A 23405-nucleotide genomic window follows, 5' to 3' on the forward strand; every position below is an offset into this window, starting at 1 on the left:
TCATCACCAGGGCTTCTTTGCCTGGGAAGCAGTAGCCAGAATTGGGCGATATGTCAGTTCACAACTTGAGACTCTGGAACCTCACTGTAGCTGCACTGGTGGAGGAGGGGTAACGCCATCCCTGCTAAGTTTTGTGGACCAGAGGACAGGCATCAGCAGGCCACCCCAGGACCATAGGCCAGCTCTGTCTGGCAGGGAGGGAGCAGTAGCCCATGTGTTTTTGTGCCTCATTAGCTCCAGGGTGGGCCAAGCCAGGATGGCCAGCCAGGGTGGTCTTTGCATCAATGCAGACTAAAGTACCATGCTGCTACGTGGCGGCCAATGGAAGGACAAAGGATTCAAAGATGAGAGCAGTTTTGCCCTGGTCTCTGGGGCACATCCTCAGGAAGCCGGCTTCCACTCCCTTTCTGGAGCCCAGCAGGTGTTCTTCTCAGGGCCTTGGTTATGCCCACTCCAGGGGCCTGAGCATTTTAATAGGCTCTTCCAAGTGGGGCCTAAAAGTTCCATGTCTAGGGCTGCCGGGTGGAGGTGAAGAGCACGATCTTCTCAGCTTGATTTTTTCCAGCCTGCTACTAGAGAATTTCGGAGTAGGGCCAGCCCCACTCCCAGATCCCCTGCCCGGGCTCCTGCTGCTGAGTGACCTCGTGCCTGTCATTGTGAGTGGTTTCTCCTTTTGACACATTGAACTTGGTGCAGTTGCAGGACACTGGATATGGGGCCCTGGGCACCTACCCTCTGAGAATTTGAGTTCTCGGCCAGGTGGTGGTGTGGTGCAGTAGCAAAAGGTACCACATCAGGGGACTAAGAATCAGGGGATGACAATCAGGGGACTAAGCTTTTGGAACTGACCTAAGTGCTTCCTAGTGCCTTGGATAACTGTGTCTAAACTCTATTTGTGTCCACTTCCTTATATTGGTGTAATCATAGCAAAATGTCTCAACAAAGTGTTGAGACAATACAACGAACGACTAAGCATTTGGATATATATGATCTTTTAAAAACTGTGAACATCTATTTGCCAATGGAGCCAGGACCCTTCTTTACCCATTTCTAATGTGTTCTCATTTGAGCCCTTTCATATCTAATGATGTGTCCTAGTCCCTCAGTTTTTACCTCTGGTCCTTGGTTTTCTTGGCTGCATTGGGAGCGTAAGTATCTAGTCTTTGGCTTCCTCCCATGGTCTCCGGTTTGCCAGCATTTCTGCCTCTTGGTTCCTTTAGTTGTCTCTTCTAGGGAACTTTTGCTTCCATTCTTGCCCAGTTAATACAAACCTCACTCAGTAACTCTATCATTATCCAGGTCAAATCAGTCCCAGGCAACCCCTGGAAAAGTAGCTCATATAGGTTATCATCTTTTAACTGGGCTCTCTGCCTTTAGTTTTCTCTTCCTTCCAGGTCACTCTCAATGCAGTCTTTTAAAAATACAAATTGGACCCTCTGTCCTCTCAATAAATTTATGCGATGGTTCCTCATAACCTTCAGAACGAAGTTTAGATTTCTTGATCTCAAAGCCTACGACACCAAGCTATCAGGAGCCACAGGTCCGATTCAACAGTGAAATGCATTTCTCCACACTTCTTAGATCGCATAGTAAAAACATATACTGAATATTTTAATCCACTTTGGAATTTCTCAGAGAAATAAGAGTTATTGTATACCTCACTAGTTGAATGTTTTTTGGAGAGAGAATGGAAAACGGGATTGAATAAATGCTTGTTAGTTCTATGTATATATCAGTACTGGGATTAGCAAGCCATTTGAAAGATCATACCTTTACATATCTTATACATCCGATTTAAAAATTTGAGTCATGCATATCTAGAGTGTATCTAATGTTTAATCAATTGGACACTTACAAATAATGGGTAAATGATTTGTTATCATACAGAATTGAGCTCTGCTTTTCACGCAGTGAAAATAATATTTTTATTTTAACATGTATGCAATTGATTGTAAATTTTGGAGTGATATAATTTAAATGGATCTAAACAGTCCATTAGCCATTCAGTGCCTACCCGCTTGCCAGGCTGTAGTTCATGCTAAGCTGTTGTGTTCTGTGTTACATAAGCCCCTGCATTCATCTCCTCTACCTATTTAACTTTAATGCATACAAGGTGACTGCATTGTCTCTTCAACCTCCTTCCCAGTGTAAACACTGAATATAGAAAACAGATTTGGGGCAGTATTATATTTTCCTAATGGAGAATTGAATGGGCTTGGAAATGCGAGTTTGTCAGTATTTGGCTTTGCACCTTTTAGTTATATTTACTGTCAGCTTAGTGTGGTTTTCAAGGTGATAAGAAAGTACTTGAGCCTTAGCTACTGGAAGGAAATTAAGACAGATTGGGATCTTAGGAGAAAAAGGTCAGTTGTGAGAGTATACAAAGGAACAATTTCTTCAAGGTCCTCACTCTTTCTTCCTCCAAGCCCCTTATTTGCTCTTTGAAAGACTGGGTCATGCACTGCCAATGCCTCTCCTCCCCCTAACAATCAGGAGGAAAGTATCCCATGAATTTAAAATGATTTAATTGTGCTTATCTAGAATATGATTCAGAGAGTAGCTTTCAGTTGTCTATTGTCTGCTGACAAGAGGAGGAGAGGGCCAGCACCCGGGTGCCGCTGCTCTTGGTGGCCTCCTCTAGCCTGGGAAGAAGTAAACTGGGAAAATTCTTCACTGAATGCAGAGATTGGGAAGGTTATGAACTGTTGCAGCAGTTTTCATTAGGTATTTGCAAAACAAGGCACTCGGTTATCTTTGGTTAATTTGCACGGATATTAGCATAAATATGCATGTGATTTACATACTTTTTTCTCACATTGGTTTTTTATTTCTTGTTTATTTATTGTGATAGTCTCTTCTCTACAATGATGTCATTTTTCTTCTATAGCCTTCCACATAAAACAAGCTCTTTTGTTTTAAACACACTCGGAAGGGAAACATTTATAATGAACGAGTGTGATTTACATATGGTGGGAGGAATAGGTTTCTGACTCCATTTATCCAAGGTTTGGGATGGTTTGTAAGTCAATGCATGGCCCCATAGACTTACTTATTCATGCCCTTTAAGAAGTAGAGTAGGAACATGTGGTGTATATCCAGAGCAATGAGCAAAAGGAAAGGTAACTGATATTTAGAGAAGAGTCTAGAGGTACTAGAAATCCAGAATAACACTGACTGTAGTCTTGGGCAACTCACTTATTCCGAGTTGCCAGTTTCATCCTTAATAAAACAAGGGCATTAAATCAGGCGATCTCTAAAACCCCTTATAGCACTAAAATTTATTATTTTGACAGACTCTTTGGTCTAATTATATGAAAAATATTAAGTACCACATAGTACATTAAATAATAGCTTGGTGCCTTGCTGTTCTGTGTCAAGCCTTCCCCCTTTAAAGGGTACTCGATTAATTTAAGCTTCTCTTTAGAGGCCTCCTTTCCTTCCTCATTTATCTCAGTTCAGTAACTTAAATGTTTAAAGAAGACACCCATTAATATACCATGTGTGGTGCCAAGGACACGTATAGCAGTTGGCTCTGTGCACATTTGTGCCTGTAGGAAAAGAGCTTTGTGGTGATAACTTCATTTGATTTAACATCTTCTCCTTTTAGATCAGGGTCACCTCCAGGGCTACTGGACAAGGGCTTGTCCCGTTGCATTTTAACAAAGCCATTTCTTCAGAAATGAGAGGAGAGAACATGATGATAGACAGGCCACTAGGGGAACTGGTTGAATCTATTTTAAACATATAGATAGTGTCAAATTTCTACTTCATGATTTTTTTTTTTGGCTATTTTTGGTAAAATGTATTAGGCCTAGGTTATGTATTGAGTAGTACTTGCGGCTTATAGTGTATGTGTAAGAGGCACTGGTCACTTATAAGTGGACAGATCCCTTTTGCTTACGCCATTGTGTGTGCGCGCGTGCGCAAACAGAAATATGCAGGTGGACACATATCATAGAGGCTCTCAAGGACATACAGGGTCAGCTTCATCTCTTCTTTAATTGTCTGAAGTAGGCAGTAGAGTTTCAAGTTTTAATGATGTCATGATGCTATGATTAATTTAATAGTACATAGTGAGTGGACATGTCCCCACATTATAAGAGTGATTCCTTTATAGCTCTTATCTCATGATGAGAAAATACTTATTTCATTGTACTTTAGTGACTTACCGAGGGCTGTGATGGTTGATAAGAATTGGAGTTGAGGTGAAATTGGCTTTGGTTAATTGTTGAAGTGTAGTTCTAGAAGGGAAAATAGAATTCCCTCAACCTCATTTTGTAGCCCCCAGTCCTTAGACAGAAACTGAATATGTAACCTTGTATTGTTGCCCATTTACTTCCATTAGTGAGACGCTTTTCATAGCTTTCGGCCAACCCTGGTATGACATAGGCGACCTCTAAGTCATGCCGCCTGGCAGGAGGACAAATGGAAGTCCACACACCGTGTGTCAAAATTATCCATCAAAGCAACAAATTATTAAATAAAATATATACTATCCCTTACTTTGACAAATATACCTTTGAAGCTACCTGTCAGCCAGATTCACATTTAGAATTTTTGAATTCCTCAGAGTTCTGCATTGGGAATTGCTAGCACAGGAAGAACCAGCCACTCTGGTCTTCAGCCTGTGGCCTGTCCCCCTCCTCTTCCTATCTTTGGCCCCATCGTATATCACAAGGGGTCTGACATAGATGTACGTGGAAGCCAAGCTCTACCCAAACCCCTGCAAACAGTCCCCCAAACCTTGAGGAATGCACATTGATAGCACGATTTGCCTTCAGAAAATGGATCCAGAGAGGAGGTCTGTACAAGCCCTGGAAACAGACTTGGGGATCCCCGTGCCTGGAATACGGCCTTGAAAGAGAATTTGGCTCCAGTGGAATGCCATCTTGGCTTTCTGGTCTCTGAGGGCTATGGGGAGAGACGGTCTGACCAAGACCATGCAAAATGGGGGACACCTTGCCTCCGGCCCCAGGGCTGAGGTCCCTTTGAGTCTAAGGGAGGTATTGCTCTCTTAGCAGAGAATATTACCAAATTTCATTCTGTTCCCTTGTCCTCATCTGCTTGATCACCTTCTCAGGTACAAGCTCCTATTTAATAACCCAGTCATGTTCCACTGGGCTTAGGACTATACCATGGAAACCAAAGTTAGCGGGGTACTGATGGATAGAAATCAGAGCCAAATCTTTCAGGGTAATTGATTTTTTTTTTTTTTTGGTCAATAAATGTTACCCAGAGCTAAAGAACACTTTGTCAGAACAGTTAATTATCCATTCTAAACCAGCTCCTCTACAAGCATTTAAAAGCCATCACTGAAGCAAAAGCAATGTAAATCTCCCTTGACCATTTTTGCAGGACATTTCCCTTCAGGTTTTTTTTTTCTCTCTGAGAAAATTCGAAGGAAAGGCAGCAAGCTCTCCTGCACTGTCGTGTTGGTCTTCTACCCTTGTATGGACATAAAGCTTCTCTGCAGTTTCTTTCTCTGCTAGTTTCCCTGACACTTAGAGATCAGTCTTGTAGAAGAGTGGGAGGGCCTGTGGTGCTGGAGTCAGCCCACCGGCAAGGGCGGTGCCCTGGGGGGTGTCTTCTCTTAGGTATTTGCAGAGATTGGACTCATGCCAGCCAAGGGTTGACTGCTTTCCTCTTTTTTTCTTTTTTTTCTCCCTGCAGCCCGAGAGGAGAATGTGGCCACTTTCCGAGGCTCAGAGTACCTGTGCTACGACCTGTCTCAGAACCCCATCCAGAGCAGCAGTGATGAAATCACCCTCTCCTTTAAGACCTGGCAGCGGAACGGGCTCATCCTGCACACGGGCAAGTCGGCTGACTATGTCAACCTGGCTCTGAAGGATGGTGCGGTCTCCTTGGTCATTAACCTGGGGTCCGGGGCCTTTGAGGCCATCGTGGAGCCAGTGAACGGGAAATTCAACGACAACGCCTGGCATGATGTCAAAGTGACGCGCAACCTCCGGCAGGTAATGCTGAGGGGTGAGAGTGCCCGGAGGCGCCTCGTAGGTAGTCGGGGCGGAAGTTTGTGAAGCAGACGGTGGGTGAGGCGGAGAGGGCTATAGATACGGGTTTGGGTTTGTCCAAGTCTAACTTTCTCCCAGTCTTTGCAATTTCACCAGGAAAATTATTAGACTATGCTTCTCCCCATACTTCAGTTCTCCATTTGTGCTGTTATTTAAGAAAAACATTCATTTGTGTAGATAATAAAAGTTATAATGAGTACTTTCATTTCGTTTATTCAGCTTTCCTTGTTATCATTTTCTTAATTACATTTGAATCTTGTCGTATTATTGTTAAATTCCATTAGCGACAGTGTTTTGTTTCTACAGCTTGGTAGATTTTCCTCATTCTTTGAATATATGTTTTTCTTTTTAATTAAGTTAGCCATTACCCTGATGCCATAATTTTAATTCCCTCCCCCCAAAAGCCGTTCTTTTTCTCTTCCTTTTTAGTTGCTCACCCCTTACCCAATTTTATTGTTTTCGGTTGTTAAGTGAACCTCTAGCCCTGTTATGAATTAGCTGGACTCTCTCTGAATTCCTCTGTTTCTCTGTTCCTTGGTGCGGTGGTCCTACTTTATTGCCCCTGTTTCTACCTCCCAGACTCTTCAGTTGATTGGGAGGCCTGGAAAGTGGAAGGACCCAAATAAAAAAGTCAACTTTGGAGCAGCCTTTCCTGGTTCTGTCCGTGCTTGAGAACTCCCATCGCTTGCCGATGCTAAGCAGGCAACTCCGTCAGGTGACAACACTTTCAGAAAGCCTTAGCCAAGTCAAGCTGTCTTCAAGTTTATAACTACTAGTCATCATCATCATCATAATCTCTCTCCAGCCCACATCAATTAAAAAAAAAATAAAACTTGTCCTGTAAAAGTCAAGGTCTGTGCCTGAGTGAAAACTGCCTTTTCCAGGTTACTATTTTCACTTGGTTTTTCTTCCTGTGAATTTGTTGTTAAACCCAGTTGGACAGCATTCATCCTTTAATCAGAAAACATGCAAATTCCCAGAAAATGCTTATCACTTTCAATATGATTGATTTCATGCCTTCTAATGTAAATATGAAAGCATAAGAACTGACAGGTGTTTGCATATGTTTTCTGTTTGATAAAAGTGTAACTCCTTAATAATGCTAAATAAATGGAGAAGGCTCACACACATTGGAAACACAATATTTGAAACACCCATTTCCATACTTAAGCATGTCAGAAAAGCCACCTGGTTGGGAGATTCTGTTCTGTCTGTGGTGAAGTCTCTAAATAGCACAAGACTGAGAGTATCCAGTCATCTTAATAGGCATGGATTGGACATTTTGGAATCACTGTTCTATGTTTTTTCTCCAAGGCCAAAGAACCCTATTCCTGATGTTTTTCTTCATCATCCCCCATCCATACTGACTCAGAAGAGAACTTCTCAACCGGGAAGAGAGCCCAAATCAAATTACCATTTGCTAACATAGAAAGGATTGATATGTTTGAGTTGCAGAGACTAGGCCGAAAAGTGAACTATGACCTTTTGCCAGTTTTGACTGGCAGGTACATGATAACATCTTTTAGGCATTAGCCAGTGGAGGGGAGCGTTTTCATGACCTGGGGAACAGATGCGGGTTGTGGTTGTCCCCAACCAATCTGTTTCTCTAACTCTGTCTCACCGCACATACTTCCTTGCCGTTCTAGAAGTGAGTCCAATTAGCCAGAGAAAGGCTCACTTTTATTTCAATTAAAATACACTTTTCTAAAATAGAATTGGGCTCCAATTCAGTCCTTTAAATTGAGAAGAGGATAAACCAAACTGTAATTCAGATATTGGTTGTACTGTTTCATCAGAGTAAGCAGAGGGACCCTGGCGAGTTTCTTTCTTAAGTTCTAAAACCCAGCTCCTCTCTGCCCTCAGACAAGCCGTTTAAACTTTCTACACCACCATTTTGTGAGATGGTGATTATAGTCCTCCCCAGCCACATGTGGTGGCTAAATACTCAAAGTACTTTATGTTCCAGAGGTTTATGAGCTCGTCCATGGTCTGGGTGCTAGACTCATTGTGACATGCTCACAATTTACAGGCCAAGTATTTTGGCACAAACGTGAATGTATCTGTTTGTCGCCAAGGATGCAGCTAAGCAAAGCTCTCAGTTCTAGACAAAGCTAAGAGGCCCTAGGGTGTTGGGACATTTCTTGGCAGAGGGAGTATGAATGTTGTAGAGAAAGTGCACCTAAGATAAGACCTCACTGAAACCCTAACTGAAGTTTTCATCCAAATGCAATTTATTAAAAGAGAGAAATCTCTGAAAAGCAGACTTGATTTTGTACATGTAATTCAACACTGAATCATCTAATGTTATTTTGCCCATTAAACATGCATTTATAACATCTTTTTGAGTTCCCTAGGATACATTTGAAGGGTTGGGAAGCCCCTGTTTATTTCAATTAAACAGTGAATTGCTTCATAAATATTTGATAACAAGCTTATGGCAGTTTCATCTAATGTTTTGGTAAGGTTAAATGGCTTCTATGGCAAAAATTCATTTGAGAAAAGCTTACTTGGAGTTCATTACCAAATAGAGCAGAACTTTCCCCATTTCTTCCTTCATTGTCGTTTCTTCATGGTTCTGCCTTTGAGCCAAGTCAGGGCCATGGCCAGGTACTTCACTGGGGGTTCTGATTAAAGGAAGGAATGGGGACTGTCTGTCCCAGACCATAGCTGGGATTAGGGGCCAAGATATTTTTGTGGGGATTTTTTGGTTTTGCTTTGGTTTTTTGGGTTTCTTTTTATTTTGGTCCATGGCCTTTCCTGAGTCCAAGATCATGACCATCACATGAATTACTTGATATGCCACTTTTGTCAAACCACAATCACAAAACTGTCTTCCAGCCTTCCAGCCTCCCTGCTCAGGGTGCACTGGCACCTTAGCATTGGAAAACAGCAAGGAGCAGACTCATTGCAGGGCCTCTCTCATGTTTAACCTGCCAGTCCTCTCTGCTATCCATACAAGAAATTGCTTAAAAACCTGAAAAGCATTCTTAAAGAGAAAAGGCAGGGTGAGGGAGGAGTGATTCTAACAGGAAGCATTCAAGCAAAGTAAAAAAACAAAATTATAACTTCATTGGGTAATAGAGAAGACTCCAGCTATTTTGATGGGTTCTAACCACACAGTTATTATAAACTGAGAGGAAAGGAAAGAGGAAACTGTTCCCCTCCTGCCACACAAATCCATCCAAGGTCAGTGGGCTCATGGATCTTTACATGAGTAAGGTACCTTCCTATGCTAGATGTGACCTGTAAACATTTTAAGCTTTTTCTGTTCTAGCAGAAAGTCATGATTGTCCATGCTTAGAGTCAGAGTCAGATGTGAAAAAACAAACCCCCAATGTACTGGTATTTCTGCTCTATCCATTTACCTACCTGTGGAATGATACACTTTGGGGGGTCTTTTCTTTCAGGACAGGTGGAAAATGTATGTGCTAGAGGGTGGGAAGGGAAAGGGGGCGGTGTTCATTCAGAAGAGCCTTTGGAAAGTAAGTATGATGCTAATTCTAACTGGGGTGAGGTTGTTCTCAGTGGTATTTGGAAGAAGCGGGGAGTTAAACTGACAAGGTAGACTGCACCTCCTTTCCTGGCTGTGCCCCAGGTGCCGAGGTTTTCCATAGAGTCCTGGTCTCATTGTCTCCCCCACTCTCCTTTTCTGTGTTGGGTGCCTTTTTTTTGAAAAACTAACACAAGATCATTCATGCAATGTGTCATTTTACTAACCGACTAATGTACTAACACCCTAACGACTCATCTTTGTTTTTTAGTTTTTTTAATTAACAATCGTTCTGTTCACAATTTTTAATTTCCTTTCTTCCCCCTTTTCCGCAAAGCACTCAGGCATCGGACACGCTATGGTAAACAAACTACATTGTCTGGTAGATATCATTCTTATTGTCTCTTTTTTTGGGTTTGCCGTGTGTTGCCCCCCTTTTCCTCCCCCAACCCCCCTTTTATCCTCTTTAGACTTGTTTCTTCTTCTTTTAAAATTTTTGTTGAATTAAATGCAAGTTTTTATTTTTCTTAAAAAAAAGGGGGGGATGCACCTGTCCTGCAAATGATATTTGGACCAGTTTGGTAGGAACGGTTTCCTTTCCAAAAAAAAATTTTTTTTTTTTTTTTAAGGAAAGTGTTTCCATTTAGCTAAATTTGTTTTGTTTTATTTTCTTATTTTGCAACTTTGAAGTTGTAGACTAGGGACAACAGGATTTATATTAAGGACTTTTCTGATCTCCGTATCTGCCTATCCCTCTCACTCTTCCTCCTTTCTTTTGCTACCCCCACTCCTTAATCCCTGTTTTCTTTCCTTTTGTGTGGCCAAGGCTGCCACAGGTGATCTGGGGAGGAAAGTGCTCTGCTTCCTATATTCCTCCGCTCCTTTCTTTCACCTTACTCCCCACTGTGACCAAAGGGAGCTCCGCCATTGTGTTCTCTGTACAAACTCTGCATGGCATGCTCCTGTCTCGTGGATTTCCCCATTGGCATCAGAATTTGTTCCCTCATTTTCCTCCTTGTTACTAACAACCTACCAGTTATCAACCCAATTCCACTTTCTTCTCTCTCTCATTTTTGTCTCCACTCTTTTTTGTTCTCCTCTCATGCTTCATGTATTTTGGGGTTGGGTTTGGACTTTTTCTTTTCTTTTTTTTTTTTTTTTTAGTGAGGGAGGTGGCAGGCAGGAAAATGACTACCTTTTAGTTTTGAGTGGTTCCCCTCCCCCTTCCATCTTGTTTTTCAGTTTGTGCAGTGCATGTAAGAGTGACGTGGATTTTGATTCTTTCCGTTCATTCTCCTCATCCTTTCCTGCTTCCCTACCTTTTTTCTTCTGCCTTCTCTCTTGGCTCCAGAAATTTTTGCATGGGTGTGTCAGCGTATGGTGTGTGCATGCTTCGAGGACCCATCTCTTCTCTCTGCCCTCTGCTCCCTTCTTGGATGTCGGGTGTATGGGTGCTCTTCCTTCTCTATGGGCATTATTATTATTTTATTATTATTATTATTATTATTATTATTTTGGTTATTATGCCTCGTCATTCCTTTTTTTTTTTTAAGAGTTGCCTTTTTTGGTGTGCGTCATTTCTTCTCTTGGTGGTGGTGATGGTGGTGAAGGGAGGGTAGGGGTTGGTGTCCTGGGGAGTCCATGGCATGTATCATCTATGACATATCAAAATCAAGGCTCTCCTCCTTCCCTCCCTGAATGCATGTCTGTCAGTGTGGTGTGAGTCCAAAAAGAAACAAATAAAAAAAGAAAAGAAAAAAGGAAAAAAACCCATAAATAACCAAAGACCAACCCCGAACAAACCCATCATCAAATGTCTTCTTTGCTGTTTTTCACTACCGCCATAATTAACAATCAGTAAAAAAATAAGCAATCATTTTACCAATGAACTGAGACGAGTGATGTCATCTGAGGATAGTTCCATTTTCTAGCCTGACTAAGTAAAGAGTGCAATGGGTAGAGCTAGTTGCTCAGCTTGGCAGTTCCAACAAACTCTCCCAGGAGTCTGCAGGGGGATATTGGAGGCTTGGGCCACAGAGAAGGCAGACCAGAAAATGGAACTTGGCTGCACATACCAAAATCAAACCAAATTAGAAAGAACACCTCACCAAAATCTTAATGAAAGTGAAGCCATAGGTGGGGGAAGCCACCGGATTGTGATAGGACTATAAGGTCATTGTTGGGATTTTTTTTTTGTCCCTATGTCTCTCCACCAGGTGACAATCTCTGTGGACGGCATCCTTACGACGACGGGCTACACTCAAGAGGACTACACCATGCTGGGCTCGGATGACTTCTTCTACGTGGGAGGGAGCCCAAGTACTGCTGACTTGCCAGGCTCACCCGTCAGCAACAACTTCATGGGCTGCCTTAAAGAGGTAAAGTTCACATATCCCATTTCATGCACTGACTGTCTAAGAACAAATGAATTTTCCAGGTCAATGACTGGCTCTGTCATCTAATCTATTCTACAAGGCCATAGGTGATAGCGGAAAAGACTTCGGACTTCGAAGGAGATTCGTAGGTTTGGGTCAGAGCTTAATCTGGTTGCATGATCTTGGGTTTCCCACTAAAGTGATCTGTTCTAGTTTTTCATCCATCTAATGGGAACCTTATGTTACAAGTAGTTGTGGTTTATAAATTAAATAAAGTAACACAGATGAAAGGACTTTGAAATCATAAGGAACCAGACATGTGTAAAGTTTGATTTTGTGCTTTTGATTTGGCAAAGGGAAGCTCTCGCTACAAATGACTCAAATTGTGGTTGTGTGTCTTGTCTAACACATAGCATATATATTATTTTACCTTGGCCCAGCTTGGTGTTCCCAAGAGTCTCATTATTGGAGATGAAGGGAAATTTTCAGAATGAAACATTAAGGCCCAGAAGACTGGCTTTTCCTTTCCCCACCTTTTTTTTCCCCCCAGCTAGTAGCTGTGAGAAAGCAGTGTGGGCTTTGCCATTACTCATTTATTACTATTGTCACTGATGTGCTGAGACTTGTGTCTGAAAGCCAAGGAGCTTCAGTCAAGTGTAAGTTCAATCTCTAAGGTCAATTGTTGAGGCAAGAAGAATCAGACTTGATTTGGTAGAATTCTTTCAGAACACTGTGTCATCAGAGCAGCGTGCTGCACATTTTTGTTTAATCTAAGCTAAGCTTGATTTCCTAAGATAGCTGTACTTTTTCCCTGGGGAAATCTTTTGAGCTGCTAGCACTGTTCTTTCTTGTAGATAAAGGTCCCTGTGATATGTTACAAACCTCCCTGTGATATGTTACAAACCTCCTTTCAGGACACATGTTTTCTTCTTATTATGATTATTTGAAATTTGTTGAACATCAGTCATATATGAGATGGTATTGCACATGTATTCATTCATACCATTCCACTGTAAGCCATGTCCAGTCAGGAGTTGCACCTGTTATGCCTGGTATATAATAGGTATTTATTGAATGGATAGATTTGTCAAACAACCATTGGGCACATTTTTTGTGTGTGCCATAACTAAACTTAGTGTCTCTTTACAAGCCACAGTCTCTGTACTTGAAGAAGACTTTATAATCCAGGAAGGGAGATGCGATCGGCAAAGTGAACAGTTATAGGTCAAAATACCATGTGTTCAGTGCCAAAGACTAACTATTCTAATTGAGTAGCAGAAACATATGCTTTTTAGTAGGGGGTCAGTTTTGGAGAAAAATTAATGTTTGAGCTGGACATTGCTGCACTAAACCATGTGTGAGTTGAGAGGAAAGGGTAGGAAGGAGAGACATGACAAAGGAGGGAAAAATCCAGTTACAGCTTTGTATTCTTGGTCTGAAGAAGAACCCGAAGCGTGTTCTTCTCTCTCTGCTGGACATTACCTAGGCTTCTGCTGATTACAGGGGCTGCCCTGGTCATTCCTAATGGAATTGCAGTGACATAGAACACTTCTTCCTGGGGATTTACTCCCCTTTGGGTAGAATAAAGGTCTAAGCTACCCAGCATCTAATGAACCCTGAAAGGCTCTAACACACTGTTAAATCACAGCTCATCAGAAACAGACAGGAACATTCTGTTACTACATGTGTAGCTCCAGAATGAGTGGGACCTTGATTGCAGTGGGGAACTATCCGTTTTTGCAGTGAAACAGTCCTGAGCATGGAGTTTCTCTCGGACAGGCTCTCGGGTGGCCTCTAGGACCAGCTTTTTCTGATTTTATTGAACCATCTCTCAATTATGTATTTGGAGACAAAGGAGCAATTTCCCAAATCTGTCAGTCAGGAAAGATGGTCCTGAACATTTTGAAGCAAGCCTCCTAAAAACATGAAGATACCGCTAATGACTTTATGCGTGAAGAACCTAAAGTAAATAAACCCCCTCCTTCCCACCTGTCTCTCTCACTACCCAGGTAGAGAGCAGACAGCTTCAAAAGTCACTTCATTGCTTAAAACTTAAAGACAGTTCTGAAAAACAGTGTCAATAACAGTAATTAGTAATAAAAATATACACATACCTTAGTAAGCAGCATAAATCTGTATTTAAATCCAGGTCAAGTTAGAAAAAAGAAAGTCCAAAACACTGGGGGAAATGGTAGGCGAAATGAGAACTTTATTAACTTTTGTCCCCATCTCTCCTTTACATATATAGTACTATATACAGTCTAAGGGACTTGGAAGTTTTCTCATTTGTTTGAGTGTCTGACACGGATATCTTTGAGTGTAATGTTGTCCTGGAACATTCTGTCTTTCCATTGAATCATTACAATTCACTTTTCTGTGGGCAGGTCTGGGAAATTCTTCTCTTGTTCTTGGTATTTCTCTTTGACAATTTAGTAAACAGCAAAATCTTCCAGCTACGTTGAGATGTTGATCCCTGATAAATCCCACTTAGCTGTGTTAACTATTTACCTTTAGAACAGTCTCCAGTTATTTTAGAATTGCTCCTTCCCTCCACTCTCTCTGTCTTCCATTTTCTGACTTCTCTTGCCATTTGTGGCTCTAAATTACCTTAAGCCGAGCTGGGTGCTTTTATATGTTATTTTCTTCAAAATAAGGACATGGTAAAGGGCCTGTGGGGCTTCTCTCCCAGATCATTGACGCTAAGTTCTGTCCCTGGGATTGAGCCCAAATGGGTGTGCTTTTACCTATGTCCACACTGCCTAACTTGACACCACTGTAAAAGCCACAACAAAGGGTGTTCAGGTTGTCATCAGACTATTGTGGTTCTCCACACACCCTAGTGGTTGTCAATACCAGATTTGTGTCCAATTAAACATCACAAAGCCAGCATCTTATTCCTCTTCATGTTTTAACATATCTGCTTTATTTGTGTTTTTATTGTGTTCCCAGCTCCTAGAATGGTTCTCGGTATCTAGTGGGCTCTCAATAAATATTTGCTGAGTGAAATCACATGTTTGTAAATTAATAAATAGATTTTAGATTATTGTTCTTAGGCACTGTTGACCACGTGCCTTGCTTGGGATCACTAAAGAACATCTTGACATGGCAATAGTTGAATCTTTCAGCACCTTCCCCCCCTCCCACCCCCAGCTCTGGGATCTGAGAGAAGTATTACATAAAAAGTCTCAGCAAGACTAAGAGAAATGGGTAGGAACTTCGTCTAGGAAGAACAGCATTGAAAAGGCTTTGAGGGAGGAATCATAGTACAATGAAAAGAACACTGGGTTTAAGATCAGAAAATCTGGTTGGAAATACCAGCTTTAACACTGACTCTGTGGACTAGAATAAGCCATTGATCTTATCTGAGCATCAGTTTCCTAACCTGTTAACAGAGATAATGAAACTTCTGTTCTGTTTCTTCTTAAGAACAAATGAAAATGTACACAAAAGTGAAGCCATACAGAAATATACAGTGGTGTTTCTCTCTGATTATTATTAAGGATTATGTGATACATCTCATAAAACAGTTTATAAATATAATTGTAAGCATAAGTGAGTATGTGTTCACATGTGCGAGTATCTCCTTATTTTCCATATTAGGGAATCACTGTCTATGGGGGAAAAAGCAATCACTTTATGTAATTTTTTTTTTTTTTTTTAGCTGAGCCATCCTGCCACCTGTTGGCAGCTCAGGCCAGGAATTGAACTGCTGTTGCTCAGAGCTCGCACTCTTGAGCAGACTTTTAACCAACTGAGCCACTCGGCCAGCCCTAAAAACCATAACTTTATTGTGAGGTTGCCCTACTAAAATTCTCTCATCTTCGCTGAAATAGGGATAGCCCATCCCACCCACCCTCAGTCATTACCTAGTTTGTGGCCTTCCGATATTCATTTATTTGACAGCTGTCAATCTCCTTTCAATTAAAATGTGAGCTCCATGAAGATAAAGGCCTCATCTGTTCACAGGTGTTTCATCAGCACCTAGAAGAGTCCATGGCATAAAATAATGCAGCCAATAAGTATGTCTGGAATAAATGAATGAGCTAACCTTATGGAACTCTAAAATCTGGAATTTAGATTAATGGATATACGAGGTACGACAATTAAGTTCGTGAACTTGTCACAATGATGTTGTTTACCTTTTTTATATCAGAGGGATTATTCATTATGAATTTGTACCAACTGGACAAACAGTTAACCAAGTTGACTATTTGAAAGTGCTGAAAAGGCTGCGTGAAAAAGATGAAAACAACCTGAACTTTTTGCCAACAGTTCACAGCTCTTCCTTCATGACAGTGCACCAGCTCTCATGGAACTGGCTGTGAGGGAGTTTTTAGCCAGTAAACAAATAACTGTATTGGAACACCCTCCCTGCTCACCTGATCTGGCCCCCAATGACTTCTTTGTTTACCCAAAGATAAAGGAAATATTGAAAGGAAGACATTTGGATGACATTCAGGACATCAAGGGAAATATGATGACAGCTCTGATAGCCATTCCAGGAAGTGTTCCAAAATTGCTTTGAAGAGTGAACTAGGTGCTGGGTTCAGTGCATAGCTTCCCAAGGGGAGTACTTCGAAGGTGACTGCAGTGATATTCAGCAATGAGGCATGTAGTGCTTTTTCTAGGATGAGTTCGCGAACTTAATTGTCCGACCTCGTATACTGAAAACCCACGGTATGCTGAGGGGGGTGATGAGATACAAAGATGAATCAGACACAGTTCCCACTTTAGAGGACCTCACAGCTAGTGGAGAAGATAGACACACAAATGTAATTTCAATAAAAGGCAGTTAATATACAAAATGAGGCATTTATGGGCGCATTGGTGCTGCTGAGGAGGAGGACTTAACATATCCTGGGCTTCAGGAAAACTGGAGGAGACAGTGCCCAAGGTGAGGCTTGCAGATGGATGGAAGTGAACAGGGAAGAGTGGAGGGAGTGGGGCCTCAGGATGATGGGGCAGCATGTGCAAAGGCATGGAGATGGGACACATCATGGTGTCTGGGTGAGAAATCTACAGTTTGCTAATTTCAGGGCACAAAATATAGGAATAGGAGTTCTAAAAATATAGCTATAAAGTCAGGAGGGGCTGGTCATAGAGAGCTTTATTTCATGCTACACCCTTGGACTTTGGTTTTCTACGTAATGGCGAGCCACGGAAGGATCTTAAGTAGTAGAATGACATGTTCAGATTGGCATCTTGTCCTTAGGCTTTAATTCCTTGAGGACTTGAGGACTGATGTTAGTCCATCTGCTACTTTTCCCTGATGTATATTTTTGTCCTTGGAGGTTGAGGAGCAGGGCTGGGGAGTATGGGCCACTGGCTCTTTGTTGGGCCAGAAAAGTACCTCTCTGAATCTTAAAATTCCTGCAGAAAAGCCCTTCCTTCTGACTCCCATTTCAGTTTCCAATGAGCCTCCCTGTCAGGACACACCTTTCTCCCTTCCTCTGTCCTTGACCTTACGGAGCTATTATTGATGGAAGAAGCACAGTACAGTAGAGGAAAGCCAAGTCAGGACTGAGTTGCATGGATAGCGTTTCTATCAGACTCACCAGGACCAGGGAGATTACTCGAGCCCATCACAATATCCTCCTAGATGGTGGGGTCTTCTGTGCTGTTTAAGTTGGTTCTTTCTACACCATCCTTTATTCTCCTCAATCTGTTACTTCTCCCGGGATATGTTGGTTCTCCATTTGGCTCTTCAGTTTCCTATGGAGAAGCTCAAGTGCTGCTGAGACCTCTGAGGCAGGCTGGTCTATCTCACCTGCCTTTTCTCATGGCATTTCTGACAGGGAAGAAGGAAAAGCTGGAGAAGTGGGAGAGAAGAACACATATTTAAAGGAAAAGGGATTGGGTAGGAGAACATCATTACGCACATTACGTTCCACATCCCTTTGTGATTATTAGCCATTTAAAACCGAATGGGATTTTGCAGCCAGAGATAATCTCTGAACAGATGATTAATGGTTTAATCTGTAATAACTTTACATTTTATAGAACCCTGATAGGAGTCCACATCTGGTGAGCCAAGCTATTTAAGGCTGTGTTAATTCTGTTAATTGCTATACGTTTGTTTGAATTGCTGGCACCTGCGGGCTTTGGGATAATGTGTTTGTTGTTGCTTTTTTATTTTTTAATATACTCATTTTATTTTATGCTGTCTCACTGTCTTTTGTTGCTCTCTCTTATGCTATCACTTAATTTCTCTTCTGTTTTTTCTTTTGTGTTCTCTTCTTGTGTCTTCAATCATTATACTTTCTTTTTCTGTTTTGTTTTTGGTTTTGGTTTTCTTCCTGTTCTTACTTTCCCAACCTCGTTGCTTCCCAAGCTTTTGTTTTGGTATCCTTCCTGATTTCTCAGGTGGTGAAAAATATCTGTCCATAGTCAGGTAAATTTACCTATGGCCTTGGACCTAAACATTTCCTTTTTCCTAGCATCAAGAATACTGTGGGATCTTATGCCACACAAAGATCAAGTGAGTGTTTCAGAGTCAGCATGGAAGATGAGAAGAGGGTTAAGCACAAGTCCAGGGTTTGAAACTTGCCCAGGCTTATTCATGACCAGCTCTAAGACTTAACAGAAAATCTGTTGACTGCTCTTCGCATCAGTTTTTTTTTTGTTTGTTTTTTTTTTACCAGATGATAATACCTACTTCCAGCATTTTATGTCAGGAGCAATTGAGATTTTATAAAAAGGAGGTGCTTTATAAACTGTAAAGCACTGTGCAAATGCTATTGATATTATTTATGTTATTAAATAATAAATTGATCAGATATTTCTCAAACCTTCGCACTTCAAGTTATTTTAGAGATCTGTTCAAAATCTCTTGCTCCTTGTTTCACTTTTGCCTCCCACTCTCTTATTGCTGTATTTTATCTGGTTTGTTAGCAACCAGCATTTTTGCCTCAGTTTCATGTTTTTTGAGCAAACTATTTTGAGCATCTTCCCGTTTCTGCCAGCACTTCATTCGCTCGTCAAACACACCTTTCCCTGCAGCAGTAAGATGGGTGTAGTCACTAAGTTCTGAAAACATATAAAAGTCAACAGAATCATGTTCTTGATGCAACTGGTCTATCTTCTCTTCCACCTCTGCAAGCCATGACAAAACTCAAGATAAAGCAGCACGATCCTCAGGATTACCTAACATGGCAGCACTTTTTCCAGAGGCAGCTGTGTTGGCTGAACGCTCCTTTCTATGACAGACCGAGGTTTCAGCACTGGCATGAAGTTTCCTAAGTCGCCGATTCACATTTTCAAATTACCGCTGCTCTTCTTCAAACCATGCACCCAATTCTTTCATCTTGATTGTCATTTTGTGGACAGTGTCAGTAGCCTTGTTCACCATTTGCAATGTTCCTGCTCCACTCAGAGCCTGCGTATGCTCTGCTCTTGGCAGTTGTGAACTTTCCAAGAACTGCCTTAAGTCAGGATCCTGCAGTAATGCTGGATGCTTCACTGTTCTTTGAAGATATCTTTCAAGAGCTACTCTGAGTTTTTCTTCAAATTCAGTGGGTGATGATGAATCTTCTTTGCCCACTTTGACCTTGGTCATGCCTACTATACCCTTTTCTGCAGCTGGTGGCACAGTATAACTGACATGTAAATGCTTGCTAACTTCTGTGCAAATCAAGAAAGTCATTCAATCTTCTTTTAACTGAAAATTCACTCACTGAACTTAGAAAGAGAAGTCTTTGTTGTTACTCTGTATGCCATCTAAGCATTCCCACCATCACCGTCTTTCTCTGAATCTGATACTCAATTTCTTTATCAAAAACATCTCCACTTGCTTCTTCTTCAATCTCCTCTCTAGACCTATCAAAGATCACAGGAGCAGACATATTCTTTGGTTTAATTCTGGAAGCCATGACTGGAGTAAGGGTCACAGGTGTGACTGCAGGAGAGGGTTCTGAGAAGAGGATAGATTCACTTTCTGGACTGTCCAGAGAAACTTTTGCGACTTCTGAAAAAAAATTTTTTTTCTGTCATAATCTAGCACAACTACTTCTGCAGGTTTGGGACTATTGGAGTTTGTACTAACATCTTCTGTAAGAAGACTAGATGGTTCTGGAGATGACGGACTTGCCTCTAGGGTGGAGACAGTGCTGGTGAACAGGTCCTCTCCATCCTCCTCTCCATCCTGCTCCTCACAGTTGTTGGGATCCCATCCCCCAGTGGAGGAGGCTCCCTCTCGGCTGCCATCTTCACTTGCCCAGATGACTGTGCGAGCTGGGAGTGTTTCCATTCAGTTGTGAATGATAAGCTTTTTAAAGGTTAGCTGACTAAGTGGTAAGTTACAACATGTTTAGAGTTGAGCTATGAAAAAGACAAAGAGACTGAAGCATCTGACATAAAAAATGTTGACTGGCAGATCCAGGTACATTTAACCTGAGGAAGAAAAGATGCCTGAGCCCAGGGGTTGAGTATTGTCATCATACATGAAGGGACTGTCCTATAGAAGTAGGATTAAACTGTCTTCAAGAAGAACTAAGGGAAACGAGTGGAAATTGGGTACTTAACACAAGGAAGACATTTCAATGAGAGTTGTCCAAAGCTGCCTTCAAAGTAATGCATCCTCTATCACTCAAGCATCAAGTAGAGACTAGCAACCACTTCGCTGAGGTCGTAGAGTATGGCATCAACTGAGTAGATGGTTTTGGTTTTCTAGTTTCCTTCCAAACTTGAGAGCCTATGGCTCTACAGTGAATTCGCTTTCTGAAAAGGAAGAATGAGGCTGATTGATTAGACCAGGTTTATAGTGTTGAAGACTTTCCTGATTAATCTCCAAAACAGTTGACTATATATGTCCCACCAAGACTTATAGGGTTGTTCTTGTAGTAGGATTTGTGGTTCCCAGACACTGCTATCACCTATTAGTCACTTGTAATTATTTCTCTTGCCTCAGACATTCACTGGCATCATCTCCAAAACCACTAAAACCACAGCAATTATCATCATCATAGCAACAATAAAGACTAACAATTATAGGGCACTTAATGTGAGTGCATGCCAAGTGCATGGTGCTAAGTGCCTCATAGTATAATGTAACTTAATTATTACACCAAACTTATGAATTTAAAGAGTGAGTGTCTTGCCCAGGGTCACACAGTTAGCAAGGGTTGGAGCTGAGATGTAAGTGCTGCTGCCATCTTAACTCCTGCTGCTAGCTCCACTAACTCAATCAAAAGACTCAGTGAAGAAGGAAAGGACATGAGCTCCTCAGGAAACAGTTGGTGATCTTGTGGTTAAACCCACTCTAGGAAATGAAATGGTCTGTCACTGCCATTAGATGCTTCACTCCATTGGAGAGGTCATTTAATCAGGCAAAAATGTCCTGCTGGGAGCAAGGACACAATCACCTATTTCTTTCACCTCATCATTGATTGTTCAGAGAGGAAAGCAGTTTTTGCTTGATTTCCCACTTTGGGCAAATTGGTATTGCTCAACCAGTTACTGGAACAATGATTTTCCTTATGGAACTCGAGTGGGAAGTAGCCCCTCTTGGTATACATGCCAGGCAGTGAGTGGGGCACCATGGTCTTGAGATGTGCAGCACACTTTTACTTTTGTTCCAGCCCAGTATTTTCTGTGAAGTTGGAGCTATTTGTCTCCAGTACCCTCAGAAAGCCAGAATGAGGGGCAACTACGTTTTAGGCTTATTATGAATTTTCACTCTGATTCTGGGAGTCTCTTATTTAGCTTTGCATTTTTTTTCCTCTTCAGGATAAATTCAGTGGAACTCATTACTTTCTAAAAATGTCATTTATTTACAGAAAATGTAATCTACCACAACATTCCCACTGAGACAAAATCTCTTGTGTCTTTGAATGCCTCAAAGGAGACAAAAAAAAAAAACCAAACACAACATAGTTCTTGTACACATATACCTACAGGAATAAAGTCATCATTGAGCTAATTAATTAGCTAATGCTTTTTAAAATTGCAAATGCAGAAATGTCTATTCCATTAGTGTGATGATGTCACCTGGTGCTCTGTCCCCTATGTGGACAGTGTGCCACAACTAGTTTCTGCATAGATTTCAAGAGAGATATCAGGACAAATTTTTCACTTCACAAATCAGTGAAAATGTAGCACTGAGCAGCAATATTGCACACCAATTATCAGCCAATAAAATTCTCCTCCTTCCCCGTCCCTCAGCCTCTCTCTGACCAGCCATCATTGGCAGAATTGGCAGATTGTCTCTCTCAGGCTCCATGGAGAAAATGGAACTATTTAGCTTATGCTTTTTAGGCTTGTGTCCCTCCATGTTTAGATTTACCTTCAATGGTACTAACTGCTACCTTCTTTTTCCCTGTCTTACAGGATGAGCTGTCCTCCTCCTCTCTGACTGTAACGGCTTTCTCTTTTGACTCTTTTGGGATTTATCTTCTTTAAAGAGATTTTCTCTTTTCCAGATCTTCTCTTCACCTCTTTTCTATTCCCTCAACTAGAGACATGCTCAGAATCCTTTCCTTGGTCCTGTCTCCTGCTGAATTTACACCTTAGCTCAATCTTCACTTTCAATGAAAAGCTGCTTGGGGGAGTTATATAAGTTTCCCATCTTTTCTACCTCATGGCTACTCCTCACCCTCTACAGTGACATGCCAAACTCTGAAGGGGCCATACCTGCCCTCAGCACTCCAGTAGAATTGTTTTCCTGTTTTACCTTACTTACATCGAGAGCACTTTATTATGTGCTCTCATAGTCCTCAGTTATTAATAGCATTATAATTGCTATTATAGGCCTTACCTCATTGTATTGTAATGGTCTGTGGTCTGTGTTTATCTGTTTCCCCCATAAACTGAGCTTCTACAAGGCAGAGAACTAGGATTTCTATAGATTGAATACTTCCTTTCGAGTTAAACATAGTTTCTGGCACATTAATACATGGAAAATATTCTTCTATAAATTAATAAATATTTGTGAACATCAGTAATAGAATTATTGCTTTAAATTTCTCCATAGCACATCACTCATTCCCTGATTTATGAGCACAGTAAATATTCCTGCAGTGCCTACTCTGGTATAAGGTCTGTGTTAAGTATTGGAGTATGTGGTAAATGAGATGATGCATGAAGTCCCCAAGCCTATGGAATTCCCATTATGGTTGAAAGACACTAATAGTAAATGTACAAACAACTAATTAAAATACTTCATAATAATGATAAGTGGTATGAAGAAAATAAAAGAGAATGATGGGATACAGTGTGACAAAGAGGTTGGGTCTTCATTATCAGAAGGACTCTCTGAGGTGGTGATAATGAAGCTGGGACCGAGGACAAAAGACTCATCCATACAAAGATCTGGGAGAGGCCATTTCAATCAGAGGGAGCTGAAAGGACAAAAGGACCCCAGACAAAGAAAAGCTTGGCATGTTCAAGACATGGCCAGGGGACCACTGTGGCTGTGAGTCAGTGAGAGAGGTGACAGAGGAACATAGTGTCTGTGATTAGACATCCTGCTTTTCTTAAGAGGTCCAAGGGAGGCAATATCAGTGCGTCAAGCTTATC

At 41.4% G+C, this 23405-nt stretch overlaps 1 protein-coding gene and 1 pseudogene across 27 annotated transcripts in view; one reads left to right on the top strand and one right to left on the bottom strand.

Moving 5' to 3' along the window:
- Positions 1–23405, top strand: part of NRXN3 (neurexin 3) — a 1587373-nt gene that overhangs the window by 442292 nt on the left and 1121676 nt on the right. For 13 of the 27 annotated variants that reach the window (XM_019646239.1, XM_019646228.1, XM_019646229.1 and 10 more), the window contains 2 exons: positions 5671–5972; positions 11736–11897. In XM_019646239.1, coding sequence (XP_019501784.1) covers positions 5671–5972; positions 11736–11897 — 464 coding nt within the window. Of the gene's footprint in view, positions 1–5670; positions 5973–9856; positions 9902–11735; positions 11898–23405 lie in introns of all 27 variants that reach the window. The other 14 variants (XM_019646240.1, XM_019646221.1, XM_019646235.1 and 11 more) reach the window with 2 other exon arrangements.
- LOC109384684 (sorting nexin-2 pseudogene) lies at positions 18692–20096 on the bottom strand (annotated as a pseudogene).

The sequence above is a fragment of the Hipposideros armiger genome, unplaced genomic scaffold (assembly GCF_001890085.2).
Source record: "Hipposideros armiger isolate ML-2016 unplaced genomic scaffold, ASM189008v1 scaffold_99, whole genome shotgun sequence".
NCBI lineage: Eukaryota > Metazoa > Chordata > Mammalia > Chiroptera > Hipposideridae > Hipposideros > Hipposideros armiger.